General features: G+C 43.7%; 1 protein-coding gene across 8 annotated transcripts in view; it reads left to right on the top strand.

The window, feature by feature from the left end:
- Positions 1 to 11,068, top strand: part of OSBPL6 (oxysterol binding protein like 6) — a 240,256-nt gene extending 229,188 nt beyond the window's left edge. For 6 of the 8 annotated variants that reach the window (XM_033946818.1, XM_033946816.1, XM_033946815.1 and 3 more), the window contains exon 23: positions 9,331 to 11,067. In XM_033946818.1, the coding sequence (XP_033802709.1) occupies positions 9,331 to 9,439 (109 nt within the window). In that variant the 3' untranslated portion in view covers positions 9,440 to 11,067. Of the gene's footprint in view, positions 1 to 9,330 lie in introns of all 8 variants that reach the window. The other 2 variants (XM_033946821.1, XM_033946820.1) reach the window with 2 other exon arrangements.
- Positions 11,069 to 12,269: the final 1,201 nt, after the last annotated feature.

Here is a 12,269-nt window from a genome sequence, read left to right as displayed (position 1 = left end):
CCTTTGCAGAAACAAGAAATAGGTGGGAAGGCCCGACGCCGGTTAGAGCAGTGAGTTCTGATGCTGTGCTGCCAACTGGGGGTTTCAAAGAGAGGGAGGAGGGAGGGGAATGGGAGAGAAATGCTGCACACGATTGGGGAGAGGGAGGGAGAAGGAAGACTAGGGAAGGGAGAGGAGGGGAAAGAGAGATGCCGGACCATGGGAAAGGGAGGGAGGGAGAGAAAGGAATGGAGGAAATGAGATGCCAGACCATGGAAGGGGAGGAAGAGATGCCATGGCATGGGAGGAGGGAAGGGAAGAAGACAGAGATGCCAGAACAGGGCGAAGGGAGGGAGGAAAATGAAGAGAGATGCCAGAGCATGGAGGGAGAATGAGAGGGAGAGATGGAAGGAGGAGAGAGATCCCAGGGCATAGGGGGAAGTGAAGCAGATGTCAAACCATGGGGTGAATTGGTGAGGGAAGGAAAAGAGAAGAGAATAAAAGCAAAGAGAGAGATGCCAGAGCATGGGGGAGGGAGTGGAGACAGAAAAAGAAAAATGGAAGGAACAGAGAAAGAGGGATGACGCTGGATGGAATGGAGCGTGAAGAGAAGGCGAGGAAAGCAAAAACCAGAGAAGACAAAAGGTAGAAAAAATATTTTTTTTAAATTGCTTTAGAATCAAGTATTATTGTAACTGTATTGATAAACATTTAAAAATTGAAAATGGACTAATTTTAATACATTTTTTACTAACTTTTGGAGACCAAAATCCCCTTCCTCAGGCTGTGGTGTACCGGGTTGGGGGAGGTCCGCCCGGGTGCAGCTACTAGGGGATGTTCCTCCAATCCCTTTTTTATATGGGAGATGTTAAAAAATGTTCAGCCCCAGATGTCACATACCCTAGGTATGCCACTGGATATAGTGGGTTTCCTGTTCCCTTAGCACCCTACAGAGCAAATGCTGAAGTGGTTTCTGTCTCCTGTTTACTTCTGGATCATTATACCAGCTAGGGCAGTACAGTATAAAGTGTGTAAAGTTTCTATATCTATATAGCTAGACTTCTAGGTTGGAAAGGCTCTCCCCTTGTAGATAAGGTCTGAGGCAAAATCTAAAGACAATTATGAAAATGTAGTACAGGATTTCATATTCAGGTCAGGGATTGGGTTATTCTACAGTAGCTCTCTCTCTCCCTTTGACTATAATACTTTATTGCTCAATACACCCTATTTCTGGAAAAGGCTAGAGGTTACAGTGGATCGCATATTCTGCCTATCAACTACTGATGTCAAACAAAGGTGAAGTTAAATTGATTATGTAGAAGCAGCTCTGAGAATTTTGCAAGCACCCATACTGCAAGATTCTTGCTGCCCTACACAAGCATATACAGTATACATACTCGTAAAATACACACAAGCAGGTGTAGTGTCTGCACCTTTTATTGTTGGATTTGTGTTCATATTTTATAGTCACATAGGTGCCTATGGGGTTCTTTTACTAAGCTACAGTAAAAAGTGGCCTTAACACACCCTCATGTGGGGTTTTCCCACACATCAAGGCCATTTTTACCACAGCTGGAATTTGATTTTCTAGTGCAATGTGTCTAATAGTCCTGAACACTAGAGTTATGCATCTAAACCCACAAGTTGCGTGCAGAATGCTGTCAATCATCTTGGAACTCTACCTCTTTTCCAGACAGCTGCTACTGCTCCCTCAGTTTTATTTTTTGCAAGCAAGTTTCTCATAAATGTTTCTGCTCTACTCTCCAGTTTTATTATTTTTGGGAATTTTTTCTTAGTGTTCGGTTGGAGGCTCAGTGCCCAGAGGTTTTCACTTGATAGGTCCTCTGCCTGGGAAAAGACACAGACTCGCGTTGCGGAAGTCTGCTGCTAGCAGAATCAGCTCTCAGGGACACCTAGCTAGCCAGCCTCCTTTTGTATTTTTTGGAGCTTAGGGACCATCCCCTACATAACTGCTCACATTCCTGATTTATCAGCAGCTTGGATGCAGTCTGTTTGGCTCCATTCTCGCTTGGCCATGCTTAATAGTGGGCCGCCTGCATTGTCATCTCCCTCTACGCAACATGAGGTTTTCCAGTGGTTGAGGCTCAGTCCAATTGGCAGCCCAAAAACCAAGTCCTTCCAATGAATCTGTAAGGCAAAGTTCTCCAGTTGTCCCAGATGTTCTCCTAAGCTGAAGCAGGCAGGCACTTTGCACAGTGAGTAAGGCTATTACATTTATGGGGCAAATTGAGGAGGGGGACTTCTCCAAAAGTGAAATTTGAAAGTTTCTGCAGCCAGAGCCAATGTCCCCCCCATCTTTCCCTGCATTTTCTGAGCTTCAGAGGAGACCCCATGAGCCATTTTTGGTGCAATTTTGATGTTGGTGACCATCTTGGATTTTAAATGATCTTTTTTTCTAAAGCCTCCATCTACCTCAAAACCCCACAATTTTACTTAAAATCAATAAGGATGGACACCTCAGGCCTTCTGACCCCTGTATAATGCCAGATTTGCGCTGGATGGCCATCTGAGGAGCATCCAGCATGCGGGGAAGGGGCAGGAGCCTTGGACTCAGCCTCCTCCAAGTCCTCCAGGGCTGGGGATCCACAGGAGACACATCCCAAGGGAAGACACCTATTCCAGAGCCCTACGAAAGTGCACTGGCTAAGTGTAGCCATATGACTGCCATAGAGCCCAGGAGGACCTGCAGGGGTTCCCTTCTGGGATCCTTAAGACCCCTAGTACAAGGCTTCACCCCAGATTTTGTGAGCTATATTTGGAATGTCTATTTGAACTGTCAAAGATCCTCAGTGTCTGCGTTAAGCACGATGGAGGTAGTGGTGCAGGGGATCTCCCCTCAGCATGCACCCCAACCAAATGAGGATACAGAGCTGGACCAGGATGTTCATACTGACATTGACTGGGAGGATGAAAAGTCCAATTCCATGACATTATTGTCCCAGGATGCAGTTTCTCTGGCAGAGTCTGGTTCTCTGCTTGAGAACAGCAGTTGATAAGCAGTAGTGGCCCTGGACCAGGGGAAGACCCCACCTTGTGTCAGCTGTTCAAAGCTCGCAGTCTAAGCAACAAAGTTCATGATCTGCAAGCCCTGATGTTAGAGGCAGATCTAGATATTGTCGCTATCACAGAGACATGGTTCAGTGAATCACATGGATGGGATGCAAACATACCAGGATATAATCTTTTTGGGAAGGCAGAGATGGTCAAAAAGGTAGAGGAGAAGCTCTCTATGTAAAGATCAATATCCAAGCGACCGAAATGCAAGGGACAGGAGAGAGGAAGAAGCGATATGGATCGCTCTGAAAAGAGAAGATGGAACTTCAATCTACGTGGGTGTAGTCTATAGACCTCCAACTCAATTGCAGCAAATTGATAAGGATCTGATTGTGGATATCCAAAAGTTTGGAAGAAAAGAGGAGGTTCTGCTATTGGGAGATTTCAACCTGCCCGATGCGGACTGGAATGTTCTGTCTGCGGAATCAGAAAGAAGTAGGGAGATTGTGGATGCCTTTCAAGAGGCTCTGCTCAGACAAATGGTGATGGAACCCACAAGGGAAAAAGCGATATTGGATCTGATCTTCACAAATGGGGACAGTATCTCTAATGTTCGAGTGGGTGCTCACCTGGGAAGTAGCAATCATCAAACGGTTTGGTTTGATATAACGGCTAAAGTGGAGACCGGCCGCACATTACTTAAAGTCCTAGATTTCAAACGTACGGACTTTAATGCAATGGGAGAGTACCTGAAGAAAGAGCTGATAGGATGGGAGGACATAAGAGAAGTGGAAAGACAGTGGTCTAAGCTGAAAGGAGCGATAAAAATGGCTATGGATCTTTATGTGAAGAAAATCATTAAAAACAAGAGAAAAAGGAAGCCGATATGGTTCACCAAACTAGTGGCGGAGAAAATAAAGGCGAAAGAGTTGGCGTTCGTGAAATATTAAAAAAACCCAAGAAGAGGAGTGCAGAAAGGACTACAGGGTGAAACTGAAAGAAGCCAAGAGAGAGATACATCTGGAGAAAGCACAGGCGGAAGAACAAATGGCTAAAAATGTAAAAAAGGGAGACAAAAATTTTTTCTGATATATTAGTGAAAGGAGGAAGATGAAAAATGGAATTGCTAAACTAAAAGATGCTGGGAACCGATATGTGGAGAGTGATGAGGGAAAAAGCAAATGTGCTAAACAAATACTTCTGTTCTGTGTTCACAGAAGAAAATCCTGGAAAAGGACCGAGATTGTCTGGCAAAGTTACACGCAGTGGCGTATCAAGGGGGGCAGTCCGCCCTGGGTGCAGACTTAGGGGGGGGTGCACAGCTGGCCCGGTCCCTATCGCGCTCCCACCCTCCCAGCGAGAGCAGCAACCCTCCCTCCAGTAGCTTCTACTGCTTCGCGGCTTTCTCCTTCCTCTGCCGCGTCACTGATGACATCATCAGTGATGCTTCACCGGCAGGAGAAAGCCGCGAAGCCACCGACGCTATTGGAGGGAGGTTTGCTGCTCTCGCTGGGAGTATCGGAAAAGTTCACTTGGGGGGGAGAAATAGGAGGGTCAGGGGGGGTTCGGCTGGGAGGGGGAGAAGCGGTCTGCCTCGGTGCTCCAAGGCCTGGCGCCATTACCTTCTTCGGGCAGCAGCAGCTTTTACAATTCGCTGCTGTTGCCGGCTTCATGCCTTGCTCTCTGCTGGGTCCTGCCTACTTCCTGTTTTCATGAAGACAGGACCCGACAGAGAGGAAGGCCTGAAGCGGGCAACAGCAGTGAATTGTGAATGCTGCTGCTGCCTGATGAAGTTCAGGAACCAGGCCTTGGGTGATAGGAGGAGGAAAGGGAGCAGAGGGGGAGAAAATTGGGGAGAGTGTTGCTGTACCTAACTGGAGGGAATGAAAGGAGATGCCAGGGCTTGGAGGGAAGAAGAGACGCCAGGGCATGGAGGGAAGGAGGAAGGTATGCCAGATCAAGGGAAAATGAAGGGGGAAAGGAAGGAGGAGATATCAGAGCATGGAGGAGGAGGGAGAGATGGAAGAAAAGGAAAGGAGAGAGATGCCGGTAATTAGGGATGGGATGATGCCAGACCGTGAGGTGGGAAGGAAAGAAAGGAGAAGAGAGAGATGCCAGAGCATAGGGGAGGGGGTGGTAGCAGAGAGAGAAAAACGGAGAGGTGACAGAGTTGAAATCAATCATGTACAAAGGAGAGAAGGGGCACGGGATAGATAGTTTATGGAAGGAGCATAGAAAGAGGGAAGATGCCATATGGAAGATAGAGAGAGAGGGTGCACAGTAGATGGAAGGGGTAGAGAGAGGGAAACAGACACTGAATGGAAGTGTTGGGGAGAGGAAGGACAGCTGCTGAATGGAAGTATGAGGGAAAGGGGAGCAGATGCTGGAAGGAAGTGGGGAGGAAAAAGAAAAAAAGGGCACATGCAGGATTGAGGGAAGAGGATAGAGTTAGTTATTGGAAGGGGTGAGGGAAAGAGGTGGCAAGCTATAGGTAGACACAGTGAAAGAGGGAAATTGAGGACTGAATAGTAAAAAAGAATTTAGACAGAGACAGAAAATAAATTGAGAAGGAAGACCAGGGAAGAACAGGAGGAAGGGAGTGGAGAGAGAGATGCTAGAGCAGTGGGGAAGGAGAGGAGACAGATACCAGACCCATGGGGGTGAAAGGAGAGATGGAAGGGGAGGCATACAGTTTCTGGAAGGGGCATAGAAGGAGAGAAGATGCCATATAGGGACAGAGAGATGGCAGACAATGGATGGAAGGAAGAGAGTAACAAGAAGATGAGGAAAGCAGAAACCAGAGAAGACAAAGGTAGAACAAAAATTTTCTATTTATTTATTGCTTTAGGAGACATGTGTCACTGTTTCTGTGGTATTGCATTGTATGCAGAGTCCAGCTTCTTGCTGGTTCAATTTAACCTTTCTCTATGTATTTCTATTTTATCCCCCCTTTTACAAAACTGTGGAGCATTTTTTAGCAGCTCTGATGCTCAAAATTCTATGAGCATCAGAGCTGTTACCATCGTGGCTAAAATCCACACTACAGTTTTGTAAAAGGGGGAGGGGTAAGTTTGTGATGACATTCCATACTAGGCGAAGGTGTTTTCTGTGTTCTGTGTGTTCGAAAGACATGGTTTTCTGTTAGGATTGACTGCAGGATTGATCTGTACTAGTCTGGCTTGTTTAGTTTTACAATGGGTGTATTGTTGTACTTCTCACTGCAGTATGTAAGATGCTGCCTTTTCCTAGGTACTCATGTGTGACGTGTGGCTTGTTACTAAAAATCATGTTTTTCGTACAGATGGGGGGGTGCCAAAAAATGATGGGCCCCGGGTGTCACACATGCTAGGTACACCACTGGTTACACGAGAAAATGGAGTAGATTTTGCGCCGTTCATGGAGGAGAGTGTTTATGAGCAACTTGAAAAATTGAAGGTGGACAAAGCAATGGGACCAGACGGGATCCATCCCAGGATACTAAGGGAGCTTAGAGAGGTTCTGGCGAGTCCTATTAAAGACTTGTTCAACAAATCTCTGGAGACGGGAGTGATTCCTGGGGATTGGAGGAGAGCGGATGTGGTCCCTATTCATAAAAGTGGTCACAGGGATGAAGCAGGAAACTACAGGCCGGTGAGCCTCACTTCAGTTGTTGGAAAAATAATGGGTGTTGCTTAAAGAAAAGATAGTGTCCTTGAATCTAACAGATTACAGGATCCGAGGTAAATCGTGCCAAACAAACCTGATTGAATTTTTTGATTGGGTGACCAGAGAGCTGGATCGAGAACATATGCTAGATGTAATTTACTTAGATTTCAGCAAAGCCTTTGATACAGTTCCTCATAGGAGGCTATTGAACAAACTTGAAGGGCTGAAGTTAGGACCCAAAGTGGTGAACTGGGTTAGAAACTGGCTGTCAGATAGACGCCAGAGGGTGGTGGTTAATGGAAGTCGCTCGGAGGAAGGAAAGGTGAGTAGTGGAGTCCCTCAGGGTTCAGTGCTGGGGCCAATCCTGTTCAATATGTTTGTGAGTGACATTGCTGAAGGGTTAGAAGGAAAAGTGTGCCTTTTTGCAGATGATACCAAGATTTGTAACAGAGTAGACAGCGAAGAGGGAGTAGAAAATATGAAAAAGGATCTGCAAACGTTAGAGGAATGGTCTAATGCCTGGCAACTAAAATTCAATGCAAAGAAATGCAGAGTAATGCATTTTGGGATTAATAATCGGAAGGAACCGAATATGCTGGGAGGAGAGAAGCTGATATGCACGGACGGGGAGAAGGACCTTGGGGTGATAGTGTCCAAAGATCTAAAGGCGAAAAAACAGTGTGACAAGGCAGTGGCTGCTGCCAGAAGGATGCTGGGCTGTATAAAGAGAGGCGTAGCCAGTAGAAGGAAGAAGGTGTTGAATCCCCTATAAAGGTCATTGGTAAGGTCCCACTTGAAGTATTGTGTTCAGTTTTGGAGGCCATATCTGGTGAAGGACGTAAGAAGACTTGAAGTGGTCCAGAGGAGGGCGACGAAAATGATGGGAGACGTATGAGGAGATACTGGAAGCCCTGAATATGTATACCCTAGAGCAGAGGTGTCCAATGTCGGTCCTCGAGGGCCGCAATCCAGTCGGGTTTTCAGGATTTCCCCAATGAATATGCATTGAAAGCAGTGCATGCACATAGATCTCATGCATATTCATTGGGGAAATCCAGAAAACCCGACTGGATTGCAGCCCTCGAGGACCGACATTGGACACCCCTGCCCTAGAGGAAAGGAGAGACAGGGGAGATATGATTCAGACGTTCAAATACTTGAAGGGTATTAATGTAGAACATAATCATTTCCAGAGAAAGGAAAATGGTAAAACCAGAGGACATAATTTGAGGTTGAGGGGTGGTAGATTCAAAGGCAATGTTAGGAATTTCTACTTTACGGAGAGGGTGGTGGATGCCTGGAATGTGCTCCCGAGAGAGGTGGTGGAGAATAAAACTGTGACTGAGTTCAAAGAAGCGTGGGATGAACACAGAGGATCTAGAATCAGAAAATAATATTAAAAATTGAACTAAGGCCAGTACTGGGCAGACTTGCACGGTCTGTGTCTGTATATGGCCATTTGGTGGAGGATGGGCTGGAGAGGGCTTCAATGGCTGGGAGGTAGATGGGCTGGAGTAGGTTTTAACAGAGATTTCGGCAGTAGGAACCCAAGCACAGTACCGGGTAGAGCTTTGGATTCTTGCCCAGAAATAGCTAAGAAGAAAAAAATTTAAATTGAATCAAGTTGGGCAGACTGGATGGACCATTCGGGTCTTTATCTGCTGTCATCTACTATGTTACTATGCTAGGTTCTATAGAGTACACATGGCGAATTAGGAAGAACGGCATTTTTGGGTCCTCAGTATTAAAGGCAGGCTCAATAGTCCCACCTTAGACTTGGGGATGCTTTGGTACATTAATTTCCTAGCATTAGGACTACTAGACACATTGCACTAGAAAGAAAGATTTCGTACTTACCTCAATCTTTTTTCTTGTAGATGTGTCTAGTAGTCCTGATGCCCCTCCCTATGAGTGAGCTTTGCCTGTCTTTGGTCTTAATTTCAGTCTGTGTCTGACTGTGAAGAATCTCTCAGCTAAGCTGAGGAATAAAAAAAGGGATATCAACTTTGAGTTTCTGCTTCTTAGCAGGACATGCGTTCAGCTTCAAGCTCTGTAAATGTTAATGCCGTTTGCACACAGTTTTATATAATTTTGATAATGTTATTATACTTGTTTCAGAGCAAAACAGAAGTATAGGATTGGGAAGTTCTCCCTGTTGCCCTCCTTCTGGTGATGTCTTCCATTACAGTGGTTCTTGACTGCTTTTGTACAAACTGAGGGAGCTGGAACAAACCTACCTGGAAGGAGGTGGCTTTGAAAGATGAATGATATTATTCTGCAAGCAACTTGTGGGTTCAGATGCATAACCCTAGCATTCAGGACTACTAAACACATCAACAAGAAAGGTTTTTACCTCAATAATCTTTTAATCTTTCTATAATATCCTATGGAACTTTGTATATCTAAGTGCTTTAAAAATAGCCTTGTAGTCTTTTATTGCTATGAACAATATATAACCACTGGCGCAAACTGTGTGACAATTAATAAAACAGAAGACAAACCTCCTAATTTACAATATTCTTTCATTTTCCTTAATAAAGCAAAACAATAAAATTACAGTGCCTGAAACTGCGATATAAAATGTTAATCTGTGAACAGAGAATATAACCATGCAAATATGTATTAGCTAAAGTTTGTGATATATTCTTACTTTTCTCGCTCTCCCACTCTCTCTCTCTCTTTGTTTTGCAGAAAGGTTATTGATGCCAACCATAAAGAATCTTGGGTTTCTAATGACACCTATTGGGATGTGCGAAGGGACCCTGGTTTTAGTAAAATAGACTTGCCTGTGCTCTGGTAAACAGAACGTGCAGGTATCACTGGACAAATAAATAACTATGCAGAATTATATGTTTGATATAGATTAGTGTGGTTTGTGGCTCAGTAGGCATAATCCTTGCGCTTTTCTATTTTTAAAATGGGTTTTTGGAAGTACAATAATAAGCCGGACTTCAGGCCACTCTTTGGATACTGTGCAGTTTGCTGCAGTCACATCTTTGCTTTGCAAACTTCCATGTATGAGAAGGAAGGGAAGCTGCTGAAATTTTCCAGTCATCCAGAAGAGTTACTTGCTCTCAGGCAGCGAAGTGAAACCTGATCCAGAGAGTAAAAGTAGAAGAGCACCCATCTGTTTCACATTATGATGAAAAACTTTTGGGAAAAATTAAGATTGGCTCTGTGCGAGGGTTGTCATTTGATGTGCTTCATCACTGTGACTTGAGTTGGTCCTTTTAACCCTTTGATGCCCAATACCTGCTTTAATTAATTATCACTGATTCACAGAGTTGCAAACAAATGCCAAAGGGGTAGAAACAGCACTTTTCTTCAAGTCCTATTCACTTACCATTCTTCATGCCTTAAAACATTAACCTGTAGAATAGGTCATTGTAAGTTGTGTGCATCATTGGGCATATTTACAAAAAGGAACTTTTTAAAGCATTATGAGTTATGTATTTCAAACAACTTCTGAATAATTAGCAACAGACAAAAAATAATAAGATTATTTATATAATTTTGAGAATTATTCTCAGGTTCAGTCATAAAGGTTATTAAATAAGCAAATTATGTTCTCATACATAGGGGTTTGTATGTGTATTTATAGACTGATATACACATGTACCTAAACATATAAAACATAATCACAGCATTTATTTTGAAGTAATTTTAAAGTCATTTTGTCCTGCATAACTACCATTGTTTATTCTTATGAAATTTCTAAGAGTTCTGTTGCACTGTTACCAACAGACTAAGGGCTCCTTTTACTAAGGTGCGCTAGCGTTTTTAGCGCACGCACAAAATTTCCACACATTAAACCGCGCGGTACGCTTCTAGAATAACCCCAGCTCAATGCTGGCGTTAAGGTCTATTCCACACGTTAAGGCCCTAACGCACCTTAGTAAAAGGAGCCCTAAATATCTCCCAAATGGTACAGCAAACATATTATTTTTTATTTTATACATATTGAATCTACAAAATTTTAAGTGAAAATTGTTATAGAAAGGAAACTTAAGCTTTTTGTTCATTTTCCAGAGTAGTGACATTGTTTAATTACATGTTAAGATGTACTGTATAAATTAACTTTAATTTATAAAGTCCAGGAATAGATGCTTATTTTTTTGCGTTTGAAATGCAAACAGTCAAGTCAAACCCTTCCTGACTTGCAGAACAAGAACATTAAGGGAAATGTTTACTAAACCATAATAAGCAGGTACTAAGGGTATTAAAGCATGGTAAAAAAAATCCCATACTGTTTTAGCATGAGATGGGGCAGGTTCTGCTTACGGGTGGAGCTAGTGTGGCCATTAATGTCACTGCTGCCAATAGTATAACTAAATTTCCACCTCAAAAAATGGCATTCACGCTACCAGCATCAAGTAGCACAGTTATACTTCTGGCCATAAAAAAAGAAAGACACTGTGACGCCCCCAGTGCTATCCCCACATCCCCCAATACATATTCAGTTCCCACTGATAAGCATATCTCCTGATTCAAGACATCCCTGCTGAGCACCCCCCCCCCCCATTGATTCAAAACCTCCAGGACTTCCCTACAGATACCCCTGATCATTTTGTGGACAGGACACAGCAATCTGCTTCTATTCTTGCACTGTCGCTGCTTGGGTCCAAAATGATGGCTCTGATCCCCTGGTAGTATTGTGGTATTACCGCTAGGGCTCAATCTACTAAATAAGGACCCATTACATCTGACCCATAGCAATAGTACTATAAAATTACAATTGGGGGACAGAGCTACCCTTTGGAAACCAGGCAACAATGGAGCAGGAAGTTATGTCCTTGGTAAGTCCAGAGGTAATCAGGGGGTAGGGGAATAGTTGTAAGCCTTGTTGAGGGGGAAGCACCTTGGATCAGGGTGGGGTGTTACATCAATAGGTAATGAGATGTATACAGATTTATTTATTTTTTAGCAAAGAGGCCTGACTCAAATGCTTTCAGAGATATTGCAGGTGCATCTCTGTTTTCTGTTGAAGAATTTGAGGTGGTGCTGACCATCCTCTAACATTTACTGCACAGACAAACTTAGGGGAAAATTCTGTATAAGACGCCTGTTTCTACAGCCGCCTAAGAAGCAGCTGAGAATTGAACACCAGCGTCCTATACAGAATCGTGTCTGCCCTAAGGGACAGACACCCACCCTGATTTGCTAACCAGCACCCCTGTGACAGCTGCCGGTTAGAGAATCTGCCTGCGGCGATCAACTGAGTAGCAGTGACACCCCCCCCCCCCCCCCAATCCAGTCCAATCCTTGGTTTTATATACTGATTTATCCCAACAAAGGGGCTCGATTCGGTTTACAAAAGATTAAATAATAGGACAGAAAAGCAGGATATTAGAGTACAGGCATCATCATTTATAATCCTTATTTAGATTGAAGAGTCAGTTAGAAATTTCTGAAATAGGTAAGTTTTTAAAGTTTTCCAAAAAGCTAAGAAAGAAGTCTAACTTCAGCAGGAAGATTATTTCAAATTTTGCAAAAGAAAAAGCAAAATATCAACAGATCTTGCCTAAAGCTTTAATTCCCCTAGAGGACAGAAGCTGTTGAGAATTAAACGAAAGAGCAACTAATGGGGAAAAAATCCCAAATAGAATTTTGAATTTTATATTGGCACATTT

The sequence above is a fragment of the Geotrypetes seraphini genome, chromosome 5 (genome assembly GCF_902459505.1).
Source record: "Geotrypetes seraphini chromosome 5, aGeoSer1.1, whole genome shotgun sequence".
Lineage (NCBI taxonomy): Eukaryota > Metazoa > Chordata > Amphibia > Gymnophiona > Dermophiidae > Geotrypetes > Geotrypetes seraphini.
Note: the sequence above shows the minus strand (reverse complement) of the source record. Positions and strands in the feature narration are given on the sequence as shown.